The following is a 25,226-nucleotide window of genomic DNA, read 5'->3' on the forward strand; positions in this document are numbered from 1 at the left end:
GATAAGAGAGGCAAGAGAGGCTGCAATGTGTTTAACAGAATGATTTTCCCTCTTTTCTTGTATACAATCTCCCCAGACTGAGGACAGTATAACCTGTCCATGCTTTTCTGCTTGTAGTATCTCAAGGATGTAGTGCTTCCCAGTGTATACAACAAAGTCCAGTTAGAAGGCTGCACTGTCCTGTTAGTCTTGTGCTTATCAGGGCTGCTAGAACTGGTGAATGATCAAAAGGGGAATTAGAGTAGTTTAAACTAAACATTGAACTGTATATGTGGGGTATGTACTATTGTCTGTCTTTCTAATCTCCAAGTGCCAATACTATCAACCAGAAGCTGAAGCATTTCAGAATGAGGTTCCCATATCTAGGACATTTGCAGCTTTTATGTAAAGCTTGGATTCTCGCAGTTTCCTGTAGAGTGGTATGATTTTTATCCTATAACTGGCCTCATGCAGGGTCTTCTTTGAAGAGACAATAGTCTTTTTGCTTAATTGTTGACATTTGTTCCTTTGGGTTCCTTTCCGAGTTTATTTGAATTTTGAAGGCATTTATTTACAATGTACTTCTAATCTGTGTTTTTCTCTGCAAAACAGTTTTGAGTTATGTTCACCTGTCTGCATGTTCTACTCTGGTCATACCTAGTCTCTTTCCAGGTTCTCCTAGCAAACAGAAATGAAACAACCTCCCCTGCTGAAGTGAATCCAGGTAATCTTTTAGGGCTAAATTACATCATTAAGAGGGTGAACCCAAACAGTCAAAGATAATTGGAATTAGTGTATGGAGTTCTAGTCAGAATTTAATACAGTGAAAAAAACTTAGTGTCGGTGCTCTGAGCTAAAAAGTCTCTGTAACTTCTGGGAAAAAGCTGGTGCAATTGTTATATATACAAACTGTCTTCAGAATTTGCTGCTCTCATTTTGCCATCTGAAAGATCTAAAGCAAAAAAGCTATATTGAAATGAAAGCTTTGGGCACTCTTGGGCACCTTGAAAGCTCCCAGTTGCTTTAAAATCAGAAGGAAAAGTGCAGCCTTTCCCCCTGCTTTTAGTAGACACTACGGTTCTACCTTTGAAACAGTATTTTAAACCAGGTTATAGATGGCACAGAGAAGTGGTATTAGGAACTGTAGCTTTCCAAAAATGTGTACAAAATAATGAAGAGTGGAAGGAAATCAACAAGAATGTTAACATGCCAAACTGTTCAAAATAGAACCAGATTTTTCAAAATCTTATCATTTTCTCAACATTTTTAATTTTCCAAGGCCAGATTTTCTGATACATAGACATAAAAAGCAGAGGGGCGGTGAGGGGACTGAAATATGGTACAGAAGTCAAAAGTTTTTCAGAAAGGGCAAAAAATGGTAATTGAGAAAGAACTGTAGTTTGGAAATGTCAGTCTGTGGCTGTGGATTTCAGCCACCTGTACAGCTGCTCCAAGTCAAGATTCTAATGTACACTGTTGGAAACACACAGTATTGCTGTACACTTTTCAGTGTGATAGGGCCTAGAAAACAAGTGAGAGTGGAGGTCATAGTTACAGACTCCAACCAAGGAGTTTCTGCATGAAGGGGGTTACAGTCTGCCTCAATAAGAAGGCTCATCATGCCTTTCCTAACTGTATGGACTCCATGAATATGCAAAACTTGGGACACAGCTTGGGCAAGATGTAAGTGGACTGTCTCTCCTTGGGTTTTCTTAAGAGCTTGCTCAGTGTGTGTTCCCAGAAGACTACCATTTCAAATTTTTCCTAATTCCCTAATCTTCTGTGATTATAGGAATTTAGTCTGAATTATGACTGACTGCATGTATCTGTCTTTAGTTCCCTGAACTAAGCATCCTTCTTCAGCAGTCACAGATTTTGCTTCTCTCCTCGCTGTTTTTTGCAGATAAATAGTGGTATTTCCTAAAGTAGAATAGACTGGGTAAAAGTCTAAATTGCAAATGCTTCTGGTGTCATCCAGCTGCCACTAAAACTGCAATCTCTTTTATGCTGATGTAGGAGACCTGATGTTAAATGGAGAAGAAAGAGAGATGGATAAGAAGGGATTGGATTGTAACCAGCTAACATTCTTCCCTGCTCTACATGAAAGTTTCCATTCAGAAGACTTCTTGGAACTGTGTGTGGAGAGACAAATTATATTGCAGGAGTTTGCAGAGAGTGAAAAGGTATGAAAGATGAACTAGAAAATTTTCTCTGGGGAGATGGCATTTTAGAGGCTGAATTGCATGTGAAGGCCTATCTCTTCCTTTCAGTTTGGGGTTCAGGTGGCTCCTGGCTGCAGTAGATATCGTCACTATCTGTTTCCTTACAGCAATTACAGTTTTCCAGCCTCTGTATGAACTCCTATGTAGACTTTTCTTGAAGAGCAATAAACATTAACTTTTTGAAGTAACACAAAAAAATTTGGGCAGAGCAGCCAAGATACTCTCTTGTGGGATGGTATTGTCTGAATTTGCCTAAGACATGGCAAATTATGAGACCCTGAGAATTCCTGTCCTGCTCCCCCACCTTTACTCATGCTCAGAGCAGTGCCTTGATCAAATGTATTTATTATCTCTGGAAGAGTGTGCCAATTTTGTATAGGTTGATAGTTCATTCACATCTCTTCCTGATGAATACCAGAAAACGTTTTCTTCCTCCCTGTACCTATCCTACTTTTTTTCCTGTCTCCCCATGAGAACTGGGCAGATTCTTTTCTATAAGATTTTCCCTGCTTCCTCTTTGGTACTTCCATCATGTGTCATCTTGTCAAAACATTGCTGTTCCCTCTTTGTTCCTGCACTGGACTGGATGCCTTTTTATTAGGTGTCTTCCCAACATAAGGAAGAGACAGGTTCAGGAACACTGGGGGAAGACATGAGTTGTGGAGTAAATAGGGGTGACTCTTAGGAAGGTGGTAACTTTGATGTTGTCAATTTAACCTCTTTGCTCAAAAGCCAGCATCCTGCCCTTTGCTTTCAGCATAGTCCCCACCATGGTGACTCCAGATCAAATCTTTGATGTTGGATATGCAGCACAGAGCCATTTGCCACAAGACTGGGGAGATTTTGTCATGAGGAGTAGACATGACCTCATTCCCTCATCTTTTGCAGTGTACCTGTTTTTTTCAGTGATATCATTCCTCCACTGGCCCAAGAGTTAGCATCCCATGGTGGAAGCCAAGGGTCAGACTTTCAGTATTTAAACCCAGTCATCACACTGCTGTGATAGTTGTACATAGATATAGAAATAGCTATTTTATTTCTCAATACCATCACCAAATTTTCTTGATGCTTTGCCAGTGGCCAGCATTCATGCTCTCTAACATGATGACTTCCTCATGCTATCAGAACTGTTGGTGCAGTCTGTTTATGTAACATAATCCATTTACCTTCCCCTCCTCCTTTTGTCCCTTCCCCCCCATGCCTCTCCCCAGCAGAAGGAGACAGGCATGAAAATGCGAGGCATGTTTTCCATGCACTGATCTCATTTTGAGCCTTCAGGCTGTCTGTCTCTTCTCCATGTAACTCCGCAGGAAGCCATCAGAAATGCCAGGCATGTTTTTTTCCAGCAGCAGTCGCAGCGTTGCTGAGCTGACAGAAGTATTAACAAAAGCAGCGGGGGGTGACATTAGCTGTCCTGTGCTCACTTAGTGCACCGCTGTCCTGCCTTGTCAATGGCTGCCTCCTGAGCTGTTTGCACTTAAAGCAGGCAACTGGAGCCATCTTACCTCCTGCACTGCACAGAAAAGTCACTGTGATGCTTTGGCAGATATGGGATGGATTTCTGGAACACAGGGATAGCTCTTGTCTGGAAAGTGGTCATTGTTTTATAATGTCACCCAGTGCTATTTTTTTGCATTACCATTAAACAGATACTTTTGTATATATTCAGATATGTGAGATTTCTTTTTGCAGAAGCAGCAGATCAAATGATATTGATGTTGTCTTTTAGTTCAGATTCTGTTCTTCAGCAAGTTAAATCAGGAGAATATGAGTGCAGGTGGGGTATTGCTATGCTAATATCACTAGTCTTTTATCTTACTTGAAAAATGGAATAGAAAACATTTATAGGCATTCCTGTGAAAATAATCTTAAGTATTTAAACAAGATAAGTTTGCCACTTGGCATGCAAGAGAGCGTGAGTATAAAGAAAAAAGCAAATGGATATAGTTTAAGTACAGGCTAAAGGAAGCTGCTGAGTGGTTAGTCCCTGAGAGTGGAGATGTGAGGGAGCAGTCAAATTCTGTATGTTTGAACAGCACCCAGACTATGCAAAGTTAAGCCTTTAGAAATGTCTCTTTTTTGTTGGCTTTTTTTTATGCAATAAACTACCCACAGAGAAATGCAGACAGGATGGAGGGTCAGGACAGTTTTGCAGATTAAAGGAGGATGGTGGGCTGGTAGTTGAGATGCTTTATTGCTTCATCACCCTTACAGATGGCCTCAGCAGGGACCACCTATGAAAGGTGGGCAAAAGAACTGCTCTTGGTGTGCTTGGGACAAATGTGACTTTGAACTCAAATCTGGGAATTGAGTCACTTCACTGATGAATGTTTGGAACTGGTGCTGTAGTTACAATATCTATGTATATATGCCCAAAGCACAAGGTGGAGGTTTTTTCCTGCACTCAAGTTAATGTGTGTAATTCACTAGGTGAATATATCAGACTGTAGGTGCAGATTTAAGGGTGTTGCTGTCAGGGTTGTTCTCTCAGAAGTTACTGAACTGTCACACTCTGGTTGCTTGATTATACATTTTGCTGAGGCTCCACTGAGGTTTTAGTGTGTACAGGTATACTGAGACTATGTGTGGCATAGTCGTGGGAGGAGATGTGGATGATGTTACACAACATGTACTGCAGCAGAATTTTGCAAGAGAAATGCAAATAGGAACCTGTTCTGACCTAATCTATCAACTTGCCTACTGAAAGGCAGAGCAAGTTGACCCTACCTTACCAGCAGAGACAAGGAGATTGGATTCCTGTATCTGCAATCTGAGCACCCACTGTAAGATTGCCTCCCTTATCTTTGCGATCCTAAGGTAGTCCTGCCAAATTGGTAATGTGTGTTTACTGTGTAATAAGTGAAGGAAGTGTTGGAAAGCTCAGGGAATGGTTTTGGTGTAGAAATTCTGAATTTTGGAGAAAGGTAAACGTTTGTGTGCATGGAAGTCATTTGAGACCGTAAGAAATCCAAGCAGCTGAGGAAATGAATCTGAAGTTAACAAGCGGGCACAGCCTGGCAGAAATCTGGGCAGAATGCCTTTGCTTTGAGGAGGGGCTGGAGAGAGCACAGGGGATAACAAGAACAGTGACAGAAGGGACTAGCCTAAATCAGAGGGATTGGGATCCATGGTGTGGAGAGAGGTGTTGACTAAAGAACAGGCTCAATGGAAAGAGGAAACAGCTGTAAAGTGCAGCATCTAGGACTGGCAGAATGGTGCAGCAGCTCTGCATCCACTTGGTGGAGCCAGTGTTTTTAGGGGGATTTTACATACCTCACAGCTGTGAATAGAATATTTCAGTTGAAAGGGGCCTACAATGATCATCAAGTCCATCTGCTTGACCACTGCAGGGCTGACCAAAAGCTAAAGCATGTTATAGGGGTGTCATCGAAACACCAAAACATTGGTGGGGTTGGGGCAGAAACCACCTCTCAAGGAATCCTGTTCCAGTGTTTGACCACCCTCTTCATAAAGAAATGCTTCCTCATGTGCAGCCTAAACCTACCCTGGTGCAGCTTTGAGCCATTCCCATGCATCCCATCACTGGGTACAAAAGAGAAGAGAGCAGCACCTCCCTCTCCAGTTCACCTCCTCAGGAAACTGTAGAAAGTGAAACAAAACATTAAGAAAGGCCTGTTTTCATGGGAACACTGTTACACTTCATCCCACTGTGCGGATGCAGCAGTAAGGAACCTTATGTGCGCTGATGTGCAGTGTGAACAGGGAGCAGCTATTGTGGTCAAAGGAGAGGATTGGGTGGCCAAGTTCTTGGCATTTCCCTTTTCTGTGCCTCAGCTTCTTCTCTTCCTTTGCTGCTGCAGGCCCAGAGATAGTAATGGCTACCCCACTGCAGGAAGGGGTGCTAAGCAGTAATAAGCATTTTCAGTGTGAAGCTCTGTGTTCAGATGCGAGTGTCTGAAGAAGGACTAAGTGTTGCTGATCATTACTTGTCTGACTTGCTCTACCTGGGTTTCTGCAGCAGTGGAGAGGCTGCTGGGAGCTCCTTCCCCAGCCCATGCTCCTCCAGCCCTACCTCAACTCAGTGAACAACTTTACAGCTACATGCAAAAGACAGGGTGTGACTCTGCTGTGAATGTCACAAAACCCCCTATCAGAATATCTTTAACCAGATCTCTGATCTTCTGGATGTGCCCCTTCACAATACTACTTGGTGTTCCATGGATACCTCCTAGCATTCTACCTTTATATCTGCTTCTGGGTTTGGTTTTTTTTTTAATGTTCACCTTGATGAAAAACATCTTTCAATTTTAAGGCTGTAGCTGCTCTCTGGATCTCTGCAGAGCACCTGACAAGCACCAGGGCCCTCCAGCAGACACAGCTGATTCCCTAACAGTTTTTTTCCATAGAATGATGCATCAAGTCAAGGAGCAGGCAGACTTTGCTGTGATTATTCTTGAAGCACTGGGAAGGGCATGAACTTGAATGAACCGACCCTATGGGGAAATTTAAGGGCTCATGTTAGTTTTTGGCAGCATTTTCTGTTTGAGAGGAGCCTGGAGTGAGACAGAGATGTCTGGGTGTACAAGAGGTATGAGCACAATCCTATCAGAACTGTCTTCCAGATGCTATCATCAGCTAAGAGATGCCAGCTTTTTAGACTGGTGATGGGTTGGGACAGATGGCAGCTTTCATCACAGAAAGCAAGGACAAAGAGCAGTCCCAGTGCCCACAACCATGTACAAGAACAGAACTTTCTTCTGCCACCCTCCCTTTTCCCCAAATGTGTGATATTCTTTCCTTGCAGCATTTGGGAAGTTGTTAAAACCTGAGAAGTGCATACAAAAGAAGTGATTTTTGCTGCAGTGGAGTGAGGGAGGGAGGGTGAGTGGTGATTACACCAAAAAAGGAACGTGCCCTGGGTCTTCTAAAGCAAAGGTGTGACCACAAGGCTTGCTTTCTAGAGATAGCAGTGGTTTCACTGAAGTCTGAGCAGAAGAAGTTGGATCCACTGTTTGTAACAGTTCTGATGTGACCAAACACAAGCCTACAGCCCCTACCACTAAAGACTAGGCCAAGCTGATTTAGTTTCTTTTGGAAACTGCTCCACTGAGCAGCTGGAGGGAATGAAGCAACCTGTCATGTATTCTTAAGCTGTGATTAATGAGGCGCGTGTGTGACGGTTTCAAAGTAAGATGAGACTTCAGCAACAAGCAACCTAACAATCATTGCAGGAAAGGTCTTGTCAGTGGTACAGAGAGGTGGACCTGTATTGCTCTCTCTTACCATGGCAACACATATCTGTTTCCCTAGCAAAAATTGTGAAAGCAACGTATTTGATTTCATGTACTCTTAGTAATTTTAAACTCTGTGGCCCTAAATAACACTTACCCTACTTTACTGATAGGACCTTTGTAGCTGATGCACCCTGTGATTCCTCTTTATAAAAAACAGAAAGGGCAGAAAGAGTACATAAGCACAGGTTTCATCTCTGTGATTCCTGATACAGTGCTACCTGAATGCATTGTTTTTATGTGTATCATGCAAAGTTTTTGTAGCTTTTGCTGAGCAAGTGATTAGAGTAAGCTGTGAGTGTTTATAGGTAAACATGAGATATGGCAATGAGCAGGAGGAAGGGGATTCAGTAAGCCCCTAAGCCACTGATTGCTTAGAAGGCATATGAAGATCAAGAATCAGCCCATGCCAAGCACATTTCTTATACTCTTTTTATAAGGCTCTGTTAGAAGATACAGGAGAATTGTTTAGGTGGACCTCTGAACTGACTTGGAGTAGCCATTCTTTTGTACTTATTCAATAAAAATGCTATACTCAAGAGATTGCATGGGTGTGTTCCAGAGACATGGTTTTGTGACTTTAATTTCCTTGCATTCCTGTATTTTTCCTGGGAGGGACCATGCTAACGCTGGTAGAGCCTGTAGGAATAGATGCTTAACCCCTATTGTGTTTTTGGAAACTGTATCAAGACTGTTTGCGTCTTCAAGCATGTAATTCTTTTAGAAATCTGGCTCTTGAACTCCAGAGTAGAATATGCTTTTATGGCTGTTGGCTTAAATGCAACTAGAACACTTAGAAACAGGTCTTCTAAAAAATAAGAGAAAAACCTATGCCTTTAGCTTTAATTCTCCTGTACATCTGAATGAACACAGCAATCAAGAGATGCAGGGCTTTGGGCAATACCTTAGAAGGTAATTATTCAATTATTTTATGTCATGTTTGCTTCGTTGATTAATGATTCTAGTAGCTTGTGAACGGGATTGTGATCCATTTTGACAGAAAATGGAAGTTTTTATCTAATTTATGATAATTTCAAGCTGCTTGGTGTTTCAATGCAAGACTGAAGGTAGAAGACTTGTAGGTACAGGACTGTTCTGATGGAGATTCCCTAGTAGAACTCTTTGTCAGATCTTTCTTATTCACCTGCAATAAAATGAGTCATGTTCCCCAAAATGAAAAAAATTTACTCAGCCCAAGTATTTCTAATAGTACAGATGTATTTAATAATAATATAAATTTGAAGAAATAATGTCAAATTGAAGAAATGGAATTGATACAAATGACTGTTACTGGTTGGATAGTACAGGAGACAGAATGTACTGGGGCTTAGAGTTTAAGGTTTGAGAAAGAGAGGTTCATGCTCTCAAGGACCTCTCTCAAGGTCTGCTAATGTACCCTGGTCCTGCCTTTGGTGGAATAACAAAGTGATTATTTTTGCCAGACCATATTAGTGATCATGAGCAGGCCTCCTTCACAATCCATGTCCCTCCTAAAACCACACACATGATCTCTGGGTCTGATGAAGGGGATTTCTTAGAAGCCTTTCAAAGATTTCAACTTTGTGTCCATGTAGCTATTTTATACAACTGCCTGATGTTTCAATATTCGGTTACCTTCCTTTTGGGAAGAAGTGATCTTTCTGCTATTTAATTACTTCAGAAAACCCTGTGGTTTGCTAATGTGAGCAGAATTCCCCAGTATTCTCAGTGCAAGCATATGTCTCTAAACACATAATGGCAGGCACTCCAGCTCAGAGAGTTCTGTGGTTGGCATATCCCCACAGAGACAGGCATTCCTGTGGGATCTGCATGAGAGGTGATGGAAAAATTCTACCTTCCTCTTGGAAATTATTCATAGGAGGGAAAAAAATTGAAGGGATTTTCACCAAAAATTATCCACAGAAATCTTCCGGGCCGTTTTTTTTAAACCCAGAATGAAGAAAACAATTTTCTGTGCCCACTAAGTGATTTCACAATGAACCACTCCATTTTGTTGGTAAAATAATTGCTTTGCAGTAAAAATATTTAAACGTAGAAACAAGATTTTATTTCATTTATTTATATATTTACTATTTATGTTATGCTGGCATCAAAGACTGAAAGTTTATGTATCAGTGCAGGCCCGTTTCAGCTGACCTGAGCTAGCTTATGTGTATTTTGGGATGGAGGCAAGGAAGGCTGTAGATTTGTTTGCAGAAATAGTGAGGTTAGGAACAAAGGCAGAGAGCAAAGGAGAACCATACTTAGTCTACATATCATTGTGTAGACTTCACATGATCTAGTAAAACCAATGCCATTTCTGGGCATGCACAAAAAATAATGCAGCACCCTTTTTCTTACAAAGTTTGGTAGAGATAAGATCATTGAGATCTTAAGAGAAAAACTGACTTCGTCATATTTCTCATACTCGTTAATCTGTTCTCTTAAGAACCTTGCACTAGATTTCTGAACCAAGAAACTTCTTCCTCTCTAACTCCTCCATATGCAGCCCTCTGGTCCTTGCATTTTCAGATGGACTCAGCTTGCAAAATGTTATACTCATTTCTGGATTGTATGCAGTTCAGGATTGTGTTAATTTACAGGGAGAGCTCAGCAGTGAGTAGTTTTCTTAGTATGGAAGGTACTATTAGTGTTTCAAGATTTTGGAAGCATTAGTGTTTTGTTGTAGAATGAATGTTTTAAGGGGTTTTTGCAAATAGAAGGTGCTTCAGACTGGGCTAACAGACTGATGATTAGCTCCTGCCTCCTGCCCTGGGAATGTAGGAGACACTGGTTGACAGTTCTGGTTGAAACTGGCCACAACAGTGAGTTGACCTTGATCCTCACAGTTGACTGTGATAACCAGTGGACTGTGCTTTTGGAGCTGAGTATATGTAGAATATTGTATCAAGAGACAAGAAAAATAAGGAACTTCATGCCTCTAAATGTAAGGGAAATTCTTTGGAATGAATTACTGCTTGATTTAAAGTCACAATTTTTAAATTTCCTACAGCCCACACAATTTTCCGGATGGTTGGATTTTTCTGGTCCCTGTATTGTTCTGTTTATTTTTTGCACCATCTCTCAGCCATAGAAACTGTTCCAGAAAAAAGGCTTTCTTTTCTTTATCAAAATCAGTCAATTCCATGAACTGGCATACATGACAGAAGAACTACTTGGTTGAAAAATTCCCAATGCTTCTAAATTGTGTTTTAGAACTGTGGAAAAGTGTATCAGACCTTCCCACTACTAGTACCACAGAAGCAGGCACTGTCAGTCGTATGGTGATTTTGTGGCCTCATCCCTGCCAATCAATATGGCAGCTGTTTTGGTACAAACATATGTTCTTCTGCATCATTGAGTCTAGCTCCCTGCTGTCTCTGTCTCCTGTGTTACCAACTCCTGGCTTCATTCTGCTTGCATCCATACTAGGTCACATTCAAGTGCTCTGTGGCAGTTGTGCAGGGCCATACAGCATTGGAAGGAGTGTTGCTCTTTGGCAAAGAGCACTTCTACATCTGCGAGTGCTTTGTGTTGTCCCCTCTAGAAGAAGTCTACTGTACTCGTCACTGCTTGTCCAGGTGAGTCATCCTTTCCTTCCAGAGATCTGCTTGGTTAACTTCAGTATTGGCACATGGATACCTTGAATTTGCACAGACTTTGAGGGGATTTCAACGAGCATAGTAGCACAGCAAGAAATTTGCCATCCTTTCTATTTGTTCAAAGAATTGTTTAACATAACTAATGTAGATGCTTGTGCACAGGCTTTGAGAATGAGAACTCCCATCTTCAACAGATGGAGATGGCGGACAGTCTCACCCATACATTGCTGGTTTTCAGTTATTATAAGTGTTGTTAATGTTTCTTTCTGAGTGGCTCACATCTTTTATTCATATGGAACAGTCAGTACAACGGCCTTTAACTTCACTGTCTCATAAGTTTTTTGTTTGTTTCTCCAAGAGAGAATCGTAATTAATATTTGGCACACTCTTTGGCTCATGATTTATTGAAAGCAATCAATACTGAAAATGAGTCTGTTAGACTAAGCTCTTTGTGCATACTTTGTGCTCATGTGCAAAGCCCAGTGGGACAGAGGGTAACACAGTGATTTTACTCCTTGACTGTCTGCTCTGCATCCAAATCTTAGTAAGTCCAATATCAGTCAATCTGATCAAGTGACTTAAGGATTGATTAGACTGGGTCTGATAAAAGCTTAGGTTGCTTTCCTATGGGATTTTCTGTGAGCTAGGCTGTAGATAGCAATTCGAATACATATACACAACTAAAATAATAATGAATTAATTGCTTGATTATTAGTTCCAAGTAATTGCTGTTTACAGTAGCTGTGTGTCCATATAACACTTGCCCTCGACCCAGGCTTTCAAGTTCTCCCATCGAGCTCCTTCCCTCCCTGATTCTTATAGTTCAGTGTGTGCAAAACATTGCCTATTTGCATGTACTAAAATAACTCCAAACCTGCCCTTAGCCTCCACAGGCTCTTTAACTGGAGAACCTTTAGTATTTAGCTTTGTTTTCAGTTCATGTATGGCCCAGTTGATCTTGCTATCTCTTTATATTTGTATTTTCCTTTAGGGAGGACCTGGATGTTCGTGAGGGCTCATCAGGTGTGTTTTGTTTCAAATTAATTTTTTTGATTTTTTATATATATATTTTTTCTCTTCCAGCATCAGTGATCCATTTATTTTCAACTTATGTCATAAAGATCATGCTGTGGGAGACCAGATGTGTTCCCGTTATTCGTATCATGATATAAAAGAGATTCATCTGATGCGGTTTCTTCTGCAGGTAGGAACTGACATGCTTAGTCATTTGAGGGAAGGCTGCAACAGCACTAATGACACATGACTGGAAACTGCTAGCTCAATTTTCACTGACTGTGGAGATTTCTTTGCTTGAGTCCCAAAATCCTTTTGCTCCCATCATTGTTTCCATCAGCCTTTGGTAATACAAACTCCTTTTTATATTCACCAGAGTGTTTAAGCACCCTCACTGGAGTGGTTGGCTTATTAGTTGTTAGACTAACAGTGTTGTTCACACTTTATCTCAATATTTTTGAAAATTAGACTTGAAGTCAATTTCCTGTGTTTTGATGGAAGCTCCCAGTAAGTGGATGACTTTCAGTAATACTCATCTCCCACACACTTCAGTAGTTATGACATCAGTGGATTATGGGTATGTGTAACACACTCACCCTGGGCCTCTTGGAATAACTTCCAAGTTGTGCATGTGGTTCAATAAAAAAAACATAAGCCAGAACAGAGAATTCAAATCCTTTGTGCTGTTAGTGCAATACCCAGGAACTACTCATCACCAGTGGCCTGGTACCCTTTTAGTTTTGTCTGGTTTAGGTGAGCCTGTGATGAGAACCACAGAAGAATTGTAGCTAGAGCTTCTTGCAGCACCAGAGCCTGTACTTGTTTAGAGGGTTTTGGTATAGTCTAAAGAGTAATTCACAGATTTGTCAAAAATATGGAGTTTTGAAGCAGCCATAACTAGTTGCTTGTTATTTTTAATTCATTTTTGGAAGGTTGAGATTCAGCAGAGAATTAAGAAATCATCTGGAAAATTCAGAAGCTAGAGAAAATGGAGCTGATAATTGTCTTATTCATGTAGTATGGCACTCATCCATGAGTCAGCCGTGTTTTATTTCATTTAATTATGTATGTAAAATGGACAATTTTAGTAGGTGAGACTTGCTTTAGGATATAGCATATTTCAGTGGTTAGGTCACTTGCCAAGGATGTATAGGAATGTTAAGTCATGTTCTGAGTAACTGTGAGAAGCTTATTTTCTTACATCACTGGTGACCAGCCTGAGCAACAGAACCATCACCTCTTCTGTTTCGTGAATAGCATAAAGTTGCCAGTGGAAACTTGCTGACTACTCACATATTCACATCTGTGTATGCATGAATTTATTAAAACATGCAAAATAGAAATGTTTGGTTTGACCCAAAATGAAAAGTGGAGATGAGTAGAAGCAGTCTCTGAATGGGCCTGTGGCAAAGGCTGGGTTTGTTGGTTCAAGGGGGTTTGTGGTAGGTTTTTTGTTTTTGTTTTGTTTTGTTTGTGGTTTTTTGTTTTGTTGGTTTGGTTTGGTTTTGGGTTTTAGTTTTTTGTTTGTTTGGTGGTGGTTTTTTGTTTGTTTTTAGGGTTTTTTTTGGTTTGGTTGTTTTTTGGCTTTGGTTTGGTTTGGTTTTTTTTGTACCAGGGCCTTTGTTTTTTATATGTTTCAATAAACTGAAAACTCAAGTATCTGTATCAGGCTTGTACTAGGACTCTGTCACAAACTTCTTTGAAAAAATATTGTGGAAAAAGAGGAAACCTGAATCCTTATACTTTCCCTGCAGGACAGGTGATCAGCTGTTTAGGCAGCTACTGTCCCTCAGAGCTGATCTCCTGCTTTTCATGCACACAGCCCAGCCCAGAGCAAAGCACTGTGAAACCACATGGCCTAATTCTGTAATGGCAACACTTGAGCAGACTTGGTTTGGAAAGCTGAGCTTCAGAGCAAATGCTCTGTTTATTGTCATAGCTGCTCTCGTATTACCTTTCTACTTTATACTTTATTTGTGAATCATGTATGAGGCAGTTGCCACTATGGTGTTTCTCTAGGTTTGTGTTGCACCTGCCACATTTGGATTGAAACTCATGTCTGGGTTCGCAGACACTGCATGTTATTTATAGTTTTACTTGAATGATATGGGGGGGAAAGGACCACTCACTGAGTAAATAATAGGATTATATTCAAATGTCCAACATAGCAATGTGTGGAGACATTGCGGGGGGGAAAGAGAGTGAAGTTTTCTTTCAACTTTAATTCTTCAAAGCTTCAGTGAGAAATGCCATAAATTCCCCTTCCTTCTTTGCTGCTTCTTCTTTTCAGGAGAAATTTGGGTAGTTCTCTTTAGCTCTCAATTTAGAAAGTAGTGTGGTTGCTTTCTATAATAAACTCTTACTTAGAATCCCCTCTTTGTGTTATCTTTAACACCTAATTGGAAATTAATGCAACTGTTGTCTTATTAATCACACCAAGATTTCAAAATAAAAATATTTCAGAAGCAGCAGGAAAAGGTGAGTGATGGCACCAATATCTGGAGTTTGGTTTTGTTTCAAAGAAGCATTTGAACTCCAAGTCACCCAGTAGGACTGTTCCTACAGTTAGAGAAATATAGAATAGTAGACATATTTTGCTTTACTTCTTCACACTTCGTACAAAGTCAAGGTCCCCTTTTTTAAAGCCCTGAAGAATTGGACAGGCCTTAATGGACCTTTTTACAGCACTAGGCTTTGCTCTGCAGCTCTTCACACTGTAAATCTCCTTTCCAGGAGATTGCCTTGGAAATATTCTTCAAAAATGGTTACTCCAGATTTCTTGTCTTCCACGACAGCGACCGAAATAAGATATTTAAAAGGTAATGACTATCTCATAATAACATGGGAATACCCAAGTGATGCTCCTGGTCTACCACCCCTATTTATCCTGGCCTAAAGTGTCTGTGTTGTGTTGCCGCAGCAGCTTTATTTTCAATTTCAGCTCCTTGGGCTTTAATGGGTTACACTTAAGCTATGAAATTTTCCTTTTGCTGACCTGTGAATTCGTTGGAGCATTAAACAGCCACTGATTTATCAAGGGATCTAATGCGTGTGTAGGACTTTTCTAGCACCCAGTGGTGTGTTGTGTGACCCTGCATCCCAGGAAACTGCAATTGTAGCTGTACTCCTTCCTCCCACTGAGATGAGAGCCACCTCCACCTCACCTCAAAGTACTGGGCGAAAGAAGATTTCTTCCTGCTTTTTCCAACACACAAAGTGTCATTAGATTCTTCAGGAATAAAATATTTTTGCCTCTCTAACACTGACTTTATGTTTGGTGTGGCGTTAACTTTTATCAATGGCATTTTTATTTAAAAAAGATTTCTCCCTATATGCTTGTCTTGTTAAATGGAACTTGAATGTAAGACTATGAAGTGATTAATTTGCACTTTATTTTCTTGCATTTTTTTTTCTACTGTAGTTCTAACCATTATATCAGGATTACATTCACTGGCCTTTACACAGGAGAAACACTTCAATACCAGTATTTCTCCTGTGGTAAATGCTTCAGCCTGAACTGAGGATTGGTACCATTAATTTCTAAACAATCACAGCAATTCCTTTCGCTCCTGAAACCTCTGAACAGTTCCTATAGGAGTATTGCATAAAAAAGTCAATGCAAATTTATTTAATCTTCCTTTCCAAATTGGCTGCATAGTGTGACTACTTAGAATCACAGGGCCAGCTGCTTTGTTTAGTCTTTGCTGTCTTTGAGCTCTGACAAGTATCTCTTGGGGGAATCTTTCAAAGGCAGTTCAACATGAGGTTTTGATCTTCAGCCGAAGGTCACAAAACCTATGTATTCCAAGGGTACAGTTTGTCTGACATCATAAAACCCACAGCAAATATAAAGAGGAATGGTTGAGATGTCGGTTGGTATTCCTTTCTGCCATTTTTCCTAAATAAATGTCTGAGTGGGTTCTTATTCTCTGGCTGTAATAGCCCCTTAAATCACCTGATCATAAGTCCATAGCCCTATATATAAATTCAAAGTCCTGTTTGGGAAAGAAACTGCTTTTATCCAGCCCACAGGTAACTCCTTAATACTAGATGTATACTTTTGCTGTGTTGTCTTACAGCTTTATTCTAGATTAGAGTCTCAGTGAAATGCTGTGGCATCCTTCAGGAAGAAAGTTGTTGTTGAGGACATGATATTAGTTATATACATATGTAATGTATCCTAATAAACATTTACATAAATGTAATGTGACCTTTCATATATCTCCTATAGATTTTGCTCTTTCCAGCCTGCTTTGAAGTCAAAGGGGATAACAGAAGAGTCCCTGAATATAAGGTAAATCATAGGAAACACTGTATATCTGTAGATAAGTACAATTGTTTCAATAAGTTGCATTTTAAAGCAAAGCATACAGAAACTTATCTATTTGTGTCCCCTATTTTAAAGATCCAAAGATGTTGCTAGAGCTCCAAAAAGCATTCTAGCATATATCATCCACACTATGGAGACATGAAGATAGTGTTGAGTAGGTGATCATGCACAGTTGATTGATAATTATTATCTCCTTAATATTACTTTATTGGTAAACTCTACACAGATGGTTACTGTGGGAACAGACAGTCAGTGAGATAAGGTTAGAGCTAATCCGTAATGCTTCTGCATAATGACCTCTTCACTGCGTGCTTAGGGCAGACAGTGATAGATGTACACATGGATCTTTTGGTATGTTATATTAGCTGTACAGTGGAGATTGAGACTTGTCCCTCAGATTTACCACTGCAGGAAAAAAAAGGTTTTCTCCTAGTGGCAGGTGATTGAGAGCACATTTCATGCTGACCACGAGTTACGTGCATACCTGTAATTTTTCTCAATTTGGGTATCTGAGGAACACAACCCTAAGTACCTAATTGGTGTCCTCTGAAATGATCACCTGAGGCTGAAATACTGTTGCGACCTAAGGGGCAGATTGCTCCTGTGAGCTGTTGTGGCCTGTGTCATCTGTGTTCTTTAATTCAGTCTACCTGTTGTAGATCATTACCTATCTTATAAGTGAGCATTTTCATCCAGTCATCAATGGGCAAAAAGTATCAATGCGGTCTGCAGCCAGCTCTGGCTAGAGCCTAACCTATGCCAGAGGGAATGGTTGACTGTGTGGAGCATGGTGTCTGTTCTGTGTGGAGTACATAGTAACTCACCCCAGGGCTTCCTTTCCCTGTGCTTCCTGGGTGCTCAACTGGTGTGAATATCTTAAGATGCACTACAGCATTAGGAACTTTGGGCATTAACTGGGCTTGTGGTTGTTGTGGGAAGCACTTGATTCATGTTTAATCTCAGAGATTGAGGCAAGCTGCATATCTAGGTCTAAAGTAGCCTGTCCTGAATCCCATAAGGCTCTGTCTTCAGTTTTACTCCATTAGCTGAGAGAAGACCCTGTTACTCGCTCCAAGAACGTAGGAGAGCTTTGGCAGAGCTTTGGCTGGACCATGTTAGAGAATGAACTGAAACAAACATAAGATAGTACCACTGCGTAAGTAATGATCCCAGAAAAGTTGTGCTTAAGTGGAAAGCTAGTGAAAATAACTTTAGGAGGTGTGCTTCACTTTACCAAGCTCCAGGCAGAACTGAAGGACTGAGGACCTGATGAGTTTACTTTTCCCTTGTTTGAATTTTGGAGCTGCTTCTGAATTAGAAAATTTCAAAAGCAGCATATAGGGCTCTGTCCCCATCTAGGAGTGCAATGGCCATCTTCCACAGCATCCAAGTTTTATCTGCCCTACCTGAGACAGGGAGGAAGGCCTGATTTGGCTCTTGGTCCAGACACACTATTAATAATTGCACAGTGGAAGCATGGAAAGAAGAAATTACTAGTTTGATGCATTACATGGCATTGAGGTAATAGCATTTCTGGGAAACCCCATATAGTTTTCTCCACCTAGTCCATAGGAAATACACAAGAGTTCCAACTCTCAGGCTCTACTGTAGTAATTTAAAAAATAAAGTGCTCCTGGCACTTTATCGTTCATTTCAATATACTTAAATGTTTGCCGTCACCACAGGTTATTACGGTCACTGCCAGCACTTCTTCTCGTGTCATGCTTGACTGCCTTTATAATCTGCTCATTGCTTGTACCTGTATATTGCTGTTTGCAGGCTCTCAGCAATCTCTGCCCTAGGGATGTGATGTGAGCAAGTGAATGTGTGTGCTCAGGTGCACACAAGCATATGAGCGTGTGAATGGAAAGCTAAAAGTAGTGTGGGAACACCAGACCTGACTTCATCAATTCACAAACTGACTCTTGCATCATGGAAGATGATGACTCTTCTTAATCACTTTAGTCACGGCCTAAGTGATAAGCCTGGGATCCCAGAAAGAAACCTTTTCCCTACCCCTTCTCCCTTCTGCAGCTTCCTTGGAGGGATACTCAGAGGCAGACAAAACACAATGAGTATGGGCAGTGGTGCTGACTGTATTGTGCAACTTGGAGATTGCTGCACCTAGGTATAGCACCCAAAATCCCAAAGAACTTGCTTATGCAAAGTTTGGCCCCTTGATGGCAAAATAGGATCATGGGTTGTCTATCTTTAAGCATTGTGTTTGCACTGCTTAGTTATTCCTGAGCATAACATTTGTAGCTGCTGCCTCTGAATTGGAACAGCCTCACAGTTCTGACACTGACAGTGCCTATCTGGGACTCTCTGAGAGCTTGGTGGCAGCCACCAGCCTCAGAAGTTTCCCAGGTCTGTGGGTTTTCCTCCAAACTGTATTTACTGAGACTAGAGTAACTGTTTCTCACCGTACGAAAATGAACACAACTAATGTCTGGGGCTTAGTGGTGCGAATAGATTTGCTAGAAAAACCTTTTAAAAGATCCCTTCACTGGACACATGCACAAACAAAAGACCCCAAAACCACCCAAACATGGAGAACATGTTGTAGGAACAGGCCCAGATCAAAATAGCCCTTCCCAAATATACATCTGTTTTAGTTGTTTTGGTTTTCAGTTTAGAGATCACAGAGGTCAGTTTCTAAAACAGAGCAGAGCTTTAAAGAAGAAGAGCAGGAAAACAGAGGAAGAGGGAGGTCAGCTTTATTTTTTTTTCTTTCTTTTTTGGACTGGACTTCATAGCACATGATATGTGGAGTGCCTGGGTATATTTCAAGGATCTGTGCTTCTTACTCTCCATTCTTCTTGATTATCCTTTGCAGAGGAATTGGGTGTAAGGAGTAAAGGGAAACTTAGCTCCTTGGAGGAGCTAGGTGTCATGTCCTCCAGCCTGTGCAGCTCATCCTTCTCACCCTTACACTTCTTCAGGCAGGAAGAGCATAGGTCTTTCTCTTCTATTAAGTGAAGTGTTTCTATGCGTTTAATGGTGTCAATCTCCTCCTCTGGCTTTTCTAACTCTCGTAAAGGGTTTCTTTTTACATTCATTCTCTCAATCTTGGGGAGATTTTTCACACTCTTTGGTATGGTGGTCAAGACGTTGTCAAAGAGACCTAGATCAACGAGTTCCCTCAGGGCCCCAAGAGTGGTGGGAACAGTCTCAAGACAGTTCAAGCCAAGGTTAAGAGTCTTGAGGTTCTTGAGAAGGTTCAACTCCTCTGGCAGACTTTCTGTGGTCAACTTGTTGTTGCATATGTTCAGGAAAGTAAGGTTCTGAAGTGAGCCTATTTCCTTGGGCAGCTCATCAAGCTGATTACTATGCAGGTCCAACCAGAGCAGGTTCTGGAACTTCTCAATGGTGTTTGGAATCTTTCTCAACATGTTTCTGCTCAAATCAAGTTCGTCCACATCACCAGCCAGTTCCAGAATGCATTTGGGGAAGGTGGCGATGCCCATTTTGCTTAAGTCAAGACGGCGCCTTCCACTAAAACTTACCCGGATTGAATTTTTGGCCATCTTCAAGGTGATCCTTTTCCCTTGTGGACCTTTTGCTTTCCCCTTGGCCATGTCTCCACCAAGAGATAGACAGACACACGAGACTCTGTGGATAAAATGTGGAAACTCCAATAAAGCCTTTGAAAGCCATGGCTGTTAATCACACAGTTATAAATTAATGTTAACATTAGATTCTTCAGAAGTCTTTTTTTTTTTTTTGAGATCAAGACTTTTCAACCCTGAAGCTGCAACTCTGAAAGTTCTTCCTAAAGTATTTTGAGTAGGTGAAACTCTGATAATATACAATATGATTTTATTGCAATGTAACACCTATATTGAATTACAGGGTGAAATTACAAGTGGGAGACATTTGCTGTCTTTCATCCCTAAATACTGATTTAAGCCGAGGATGTTGTGAAACAAAATGAAATGTGTTATTATCCATCGGCCATTTGAGGACTGAAGCAAAATGTAATGTAGGTCTCAATCCAGTCCTTAGAGACTGCATTAAAAGAAGCTGTCCAAAATTGTCTCGTTCTACCAGATAAACAGTTGCCTTCTTTACAGGCCTGGCATCTGCTAACAGGTTGGTTAAATGTCCTGTTTAATGGACCTAAGATTTGGACCCTGGATGCTATTGAAAGATTAAGTGTTAAAAGGAAATTATTATGAGTCTTTTTTTAACCTAGTGTGCTCCCAGATTTGCCAGCACTGTTGGCAATTGATACATCACCTGCAGGGCAGACTGCAAGAGGGATTGGTGTCAAGTGCTGCTTAATGACATGTTAAACCAGGCCTTGCTAAGTGTCTCCTCTGGGTACTCCAACCTTGTCTTTTCATCTGTGCTGTAGGATAGGTGGTCTCCCACTGCGAAGGTGCCCTGCCCTCAGAAAAATGCATGTAGGTATTCTACTCAGACTTTTGACTCATACTGATGCTCAGCATGTGTTACGTGCTTTGTTGAATTGAGGCCTGTAAGAACAGTCCATTTAGTCTCAGGTTTGGTGAACTCTCTCTAATTGAAGATCATCAAATACAGCTACTAATTATAGTTAGTGACAAAGGAAATATGCTGATTCCCTGGAAATGGATGACAATGTCCCTCTCAGCCAGAGTTCAGAGATGAGCGTGGGTTACAGCTGGCTAACCTCAGGATGGTTTGGGTGCTCTGGCATTTAATTGTGGAGAGTCAAATTGAAGCTTTGATGAATGATTGTTTGGGACAAAATATGGATTTGTCTACAATACATTTCCCTATTAGAAAGGCTTCATTACAAACCCTTCAGGCTTTTTGGCTACTCATTAATCATGTGCGAATACGTGAAGGGGAAGCTCAGGCTACAGCTAAGGCGTTTCAGCTCCTTTTCAATTACATGCCACAGCCCAAAATAATACAAAAGCAGGGGGAATCTCTCCCAGCTACTACCCACACTCCCAAGAGCTCAGTAATGAGGCAGATGCTTCAGAAAGTACTGGAAGCAGCACACTGGATTCAGTCTTGCCCTGAGGGTATGCTCCAAAATAGAATCTTTGTTATTTTATATAAAAATATTTAAACACAGTTAAATCTTTCTGTGTGTCACTCCCATGTTTCTGTCTCTCACCAGTACTTACTTACCATTATATCTGAAGGCCTCTTACTCTTCGCTGTATTTAATCCTGCAGTGCCCAAAGGGCAATATCAGTGCTATTTTTTCCACAGTGTGGACTGGTAACTGAAGCAAAGTACTCTACAGTGTAAGTAAAGTACTCTTTCCACCTTTGTTGATGTTAGCTTAACTAATTTGCCCAGGACTGAGTAGGAAGTTCTGGAGATTAAAATAGCAGGGTTTTCTAATCACAGCTCACTCATTTTAAGGATTTTATGCAATGTTCTTGTTGTCAATTCTGTGAAGATAAAACTCAGCTGTGTAGGAGATGCCAGAGCCTGGTGCTGGTACAGGACACCCTGAGTCCTTTCTGGTGCACAGAGGGTGACTACCATGCTTCAGAAAAAGATCTGTAGGGTAGCTTCCTTATGTGTTGGCTCGATGGAAGGAGACTTTCTGCTTCCTGTTAATCGGTGTGAACCAGGTGACTTTTAGGTCCAACTTTTTCTTTTTTAGAATTTTGTGTTGGATGAGTTGATCAGAACATTCAGTGCATTTGTATGCTTTTAATACATTGAATGGGAGTTTCAAGGAAAGATATGTATTTTTACTAATTTCAAAATTATAATTTCTTTTAAATGCTTTTTAAAACATCTTTAAAACTCTTGGAAATAAAACATTTCCTTTAGTTCCTAGTAATTTTTTATATTATTTTTCATTTAAAATCCAAGAGGGGAACATTGAGCCAAAACAATTTCCTTTCTTATTTTTAAAAAAAAAAAAACAGCGAGGTAAAAAATCAGCCAGTTCTGCCGCTGTTCTGGTAATGCTGGTTCCCAGCGCTGGTGTCCCTCTGCGCTGTGCTTGCCTGGCAGCACTAGAGGGAGCCTGGCGTACAAGATTGAGTGCGGGAGGCTTGGCAGTAGTAACCCTGCAGTTTAACCTCTTGGGTTTGGGTATTTCTCTGTCAATAACCCCTTCCAACCTGTTACAAAGTTTGAACCTGGAACTTTCAGATTTTTAAGAGGTTTCTCTTCACCCTGCCTCCTATAGTTGGATTTATTAAAATCCTACTGTGAACCTCTAAGATGCACTGATTAGGATGACCTAAGTCCTTAGGAACTGTTATAAGGTCTCACTAAAGAGGATCTTGACAAGAAAACCCTTTCCCCTTCTATCCACACTTGGCAAAATCTTTGGTCTGGATTGGGGTTTTGAAAGCTGAGAGCTAACCCCAGAGCTTTAGGAGCATTTCATAGGCCCAGAGCTATGAGGCTGACCTAATACAGAAATTAATAGAAAATGTATGTCAAGGGCATCATGCTGTCTGTGGTAGTGTCACTGGGAGCTGCAGGGATGGAACAGACCTTGAGCATCAGGACCAAGACTGTCAGTGTCTCTCTGAGGCAAGGAAGGATAGAGGATTACTCCTTATCTGCATTTAAGCACTTGCACAGGGGTCAGTCATAACCCACTGTATCTTAGGTCTGTCCTAAGAAGGAGATCTAATCCTAGAAGAATGCATATTTCCTCTGACTTTCCCCTTGGAAGTCTGCACAGTGCAGAGCAGGCCTGCCAAGCCCAGCAGAGCTAGACATGCCCTGCACCTCTCTGGGGGTAGGCAGGCAGTGTGGTAACATGCTGATTCACCCATGGAATACTTCTATGGAAATACTTTTATGTAAAGCTTAAAACCAGCATTTGTACAGCAAATGATTTTGCATGAAGCCAAGCAGTTACACTTTGGGTGGGTTGTTATTTCCCTGCTTACAAATCTGTTATCGTTTCTTGTTGTTGGATACGATCTGTTGGGAAAGAGAGATTAATTCACTGACTATCTTAAACACAGTCTTTTGCTAACAGGCAGGTTTAGACTAAATCCTGCCATGAGCAAATACTTCAAGAGAGGTTTCCTTCCTTAGTTTTCCTACTTTTATAGACTACTTCAGAGCCACCATACTATCACACACTGCAAGCTCACTTGCAAAACCAAAGCCCACCAAGGATAAACAAAAACAGTTTCATCTTAAGAATTCTGCCAGACTGCCCCCCTGCGTAAGATCTTACCAGCTAGTCGCTAGAAAGGCCTAGAAGGCAAGGTACAGATGTCACAAGCTGCTTGTTTTTTCTCAGTTGTGTGGGCTGAGCCTTCATAGTCTGTTACTGTATAGTTGTCCTCTGTCTGCTCTTCTTTGAGTTATGAATTAGTCTTTAAGTCTGTAAATAAACCTGTGAGCAGGAAACACAGGACAGTTTCCTTTCCACAGTCCTGCGAATTCTGAATTGCACTTTCTTGACAGAAAATGGCAGCTCTTCAAGAAACTTGTGTGTGTGGAGGGAATAGTAGTGGCAAAAGGACTTCCCTCACTGCAGGGTCTTGCTATTCAGTGCTCCTTCCGCAACCCGTGAAACTTTTGTTACTAAGCAACAGGAGTGTACGCCCTTGGAGATCATCAGCATAATGGTTGGTTCCAGAATGGAAGTTCGAGCTGGAGGGGGAAGAACTGAATGGCATGCAGTGCCTGGAAATGTTAGATTTTAAAATTATGCAGGAAGAAAAAGCATCTGGAGCTCATTAGAAGCTGTTAGTCAGCTTCTAACGTTCCTTAACTGTCAGTTTTAGTCTTTTGGCTATTTCATTTTACTTGGCTGTAACACGGTGATAGATACTTGTATGTGTGTGTTAAAACTCACAGCGCTTGTGATACCATCCTTAGCACATGCCAAATTGGATAGATGTGGACAAAGGACAGAAGGCTCATTCAGTGGTACGGCAGAGAGGATATCAGCTGCAATTTATATTCATTTATCTGCGACCCTTCAATGGTGCAGTTGGTACAATTTCCCTCTGAAGCATGTGAATTTATTAAAATTTGTGTATATGACTGAGGTTACCGAGCTGAAGTTTTTATCAACTAGTTGCAGTAATTTCAAAATAGTATCTGGAAAAAAAGAAGTAGCTGAGTGGTTTATTTATATATTATTTGCAGGACATGCAATATTGAGGCCTCTCTCTTGCTGATAATTGGTCCGGGATATTATTGGTATAAAGAAGCTTATAATGTTGACGTGCTTGTCTGATTCCAGGGTTGGAGATTGCATTCTGCTTACCTCACAAATAAACAGAATGTACTGGATGTGTTTCTTCACGACCCGAAGTGTGATTGACCACATCATTTCCACACTGGAAATGTTCTCCCCTTGGTTTAGGCACTGTGAACACACGTGGTGCAGAGTTCTGTAAATGAGGGAGATTCCTTTCTCCTTTCATAGCCCCTTCAAGGAGCCCTACTTGAATATGACGTTTATTTATAAGTTTTGTGTTATATCTCAATTCTTTGAGCACAGGTTAAGAATACCCAGAAGGTGGACTGCTACAGTCAAAGAAGAAGGACACTGTACCTTTATTCTAAAGTGATCTAACCTAACACTTAGGTCGGAGTTTGAGAGAGACTTAATTGTTTCACAGGGAAGACTGATATTCCTTTTGAAGTCTTCTATTCTTTTTTTAATAGTAGGACTTGGCCCTTAGTTGTGGCTTAACAGGAAGGGAATTTTCCTTACAATGTTTTTGGTAATTGCAAAGACTCCTTAAGAAAAGTGGTTTTAGGAGAGCCTTTGCACTGTTTTCCAGACTGTAAGAAGTCTGGGGGATAGAAGAAAAAAAGAAAATGGAAGCAGCTTTGTGAAGTCTAAGAACCTATTAAGTTTATTGGAATTTTAGTATTAATTTCAGTGGGGGCAAAATCTTAT

The 25,226-nt window shown here is 40.9% G+C and overlaps 2 protein-coding genes across 2 annotated transcripts in view; one reads left to right on the forward strand and one right to left on the reverse strand.

Annotated features, from left to right (window-relative positions):
- WDFY4 (WDFY family member 4) overlaps positions 1-25,226 on the forward strand; it is a 130,382-nt gene that overhangs the window by 72,407 nt on the left and 32,749 nt on the right. The window contains exons 42-47 of the mRNA XM_064662793.1: positions 652-703; positions 1,996-2,162; positions 10,865-11,013; positions 12,118-12,238; positions 14,782-14,867; positions 16,280-16,342. Coding sequence (XP_064518863.1) covers positions 652-703; positions 1,996-2,162; positions 10,865-11,013; positions 12,118-12,238; positions 14,782-14,867; positions 16,280-16,342 — 638 coding nt within the window. The remainder of the gene's footprint in view (positions 1-651; positions 704-1,995; positions 2,163-10,864; positions 11,014-12,117; positions 12,239-14,781; positions 14,868-16,279; positions 16,343-25,226) is intronic.
- LRRC18 (leucine rich repeat containing 18) lies at positions 19,079-23,995 on the reverse strand. The gene is made up of 2 exons (XM_064662829.1): positions 23,541-23,995; positions 19,079-19,990 (listed from the first exon to the last, which is right to left on the reverse strand). The coding sequence occupies exon 2, from the start codon at positions 19,954-19,956 to the stop codon at positions 19,165-19,167; it is 792 nt and encodes a 263-aa protein (XP_064518899.1). The 5' UTR covers positions 19,957-19,990; positions 23,541-23,995; the 3' UTR covers positions 19,079-19,164.

The sequence above is a fragment of the Pseudopipra pipra genome, chromosome 8 (assembly GCF_036250125.1).
Source record: "Pseudopipra pipra isolate bDixPip1 chromosome 8, bDixPip1.hap1, whole genome shotgun sequence".
NCBI lineage: Eukaryota > Metazoa > Chordata > Aves > Passeriformes > Pipridae > Pseudopipra > Pseudopipra pipra.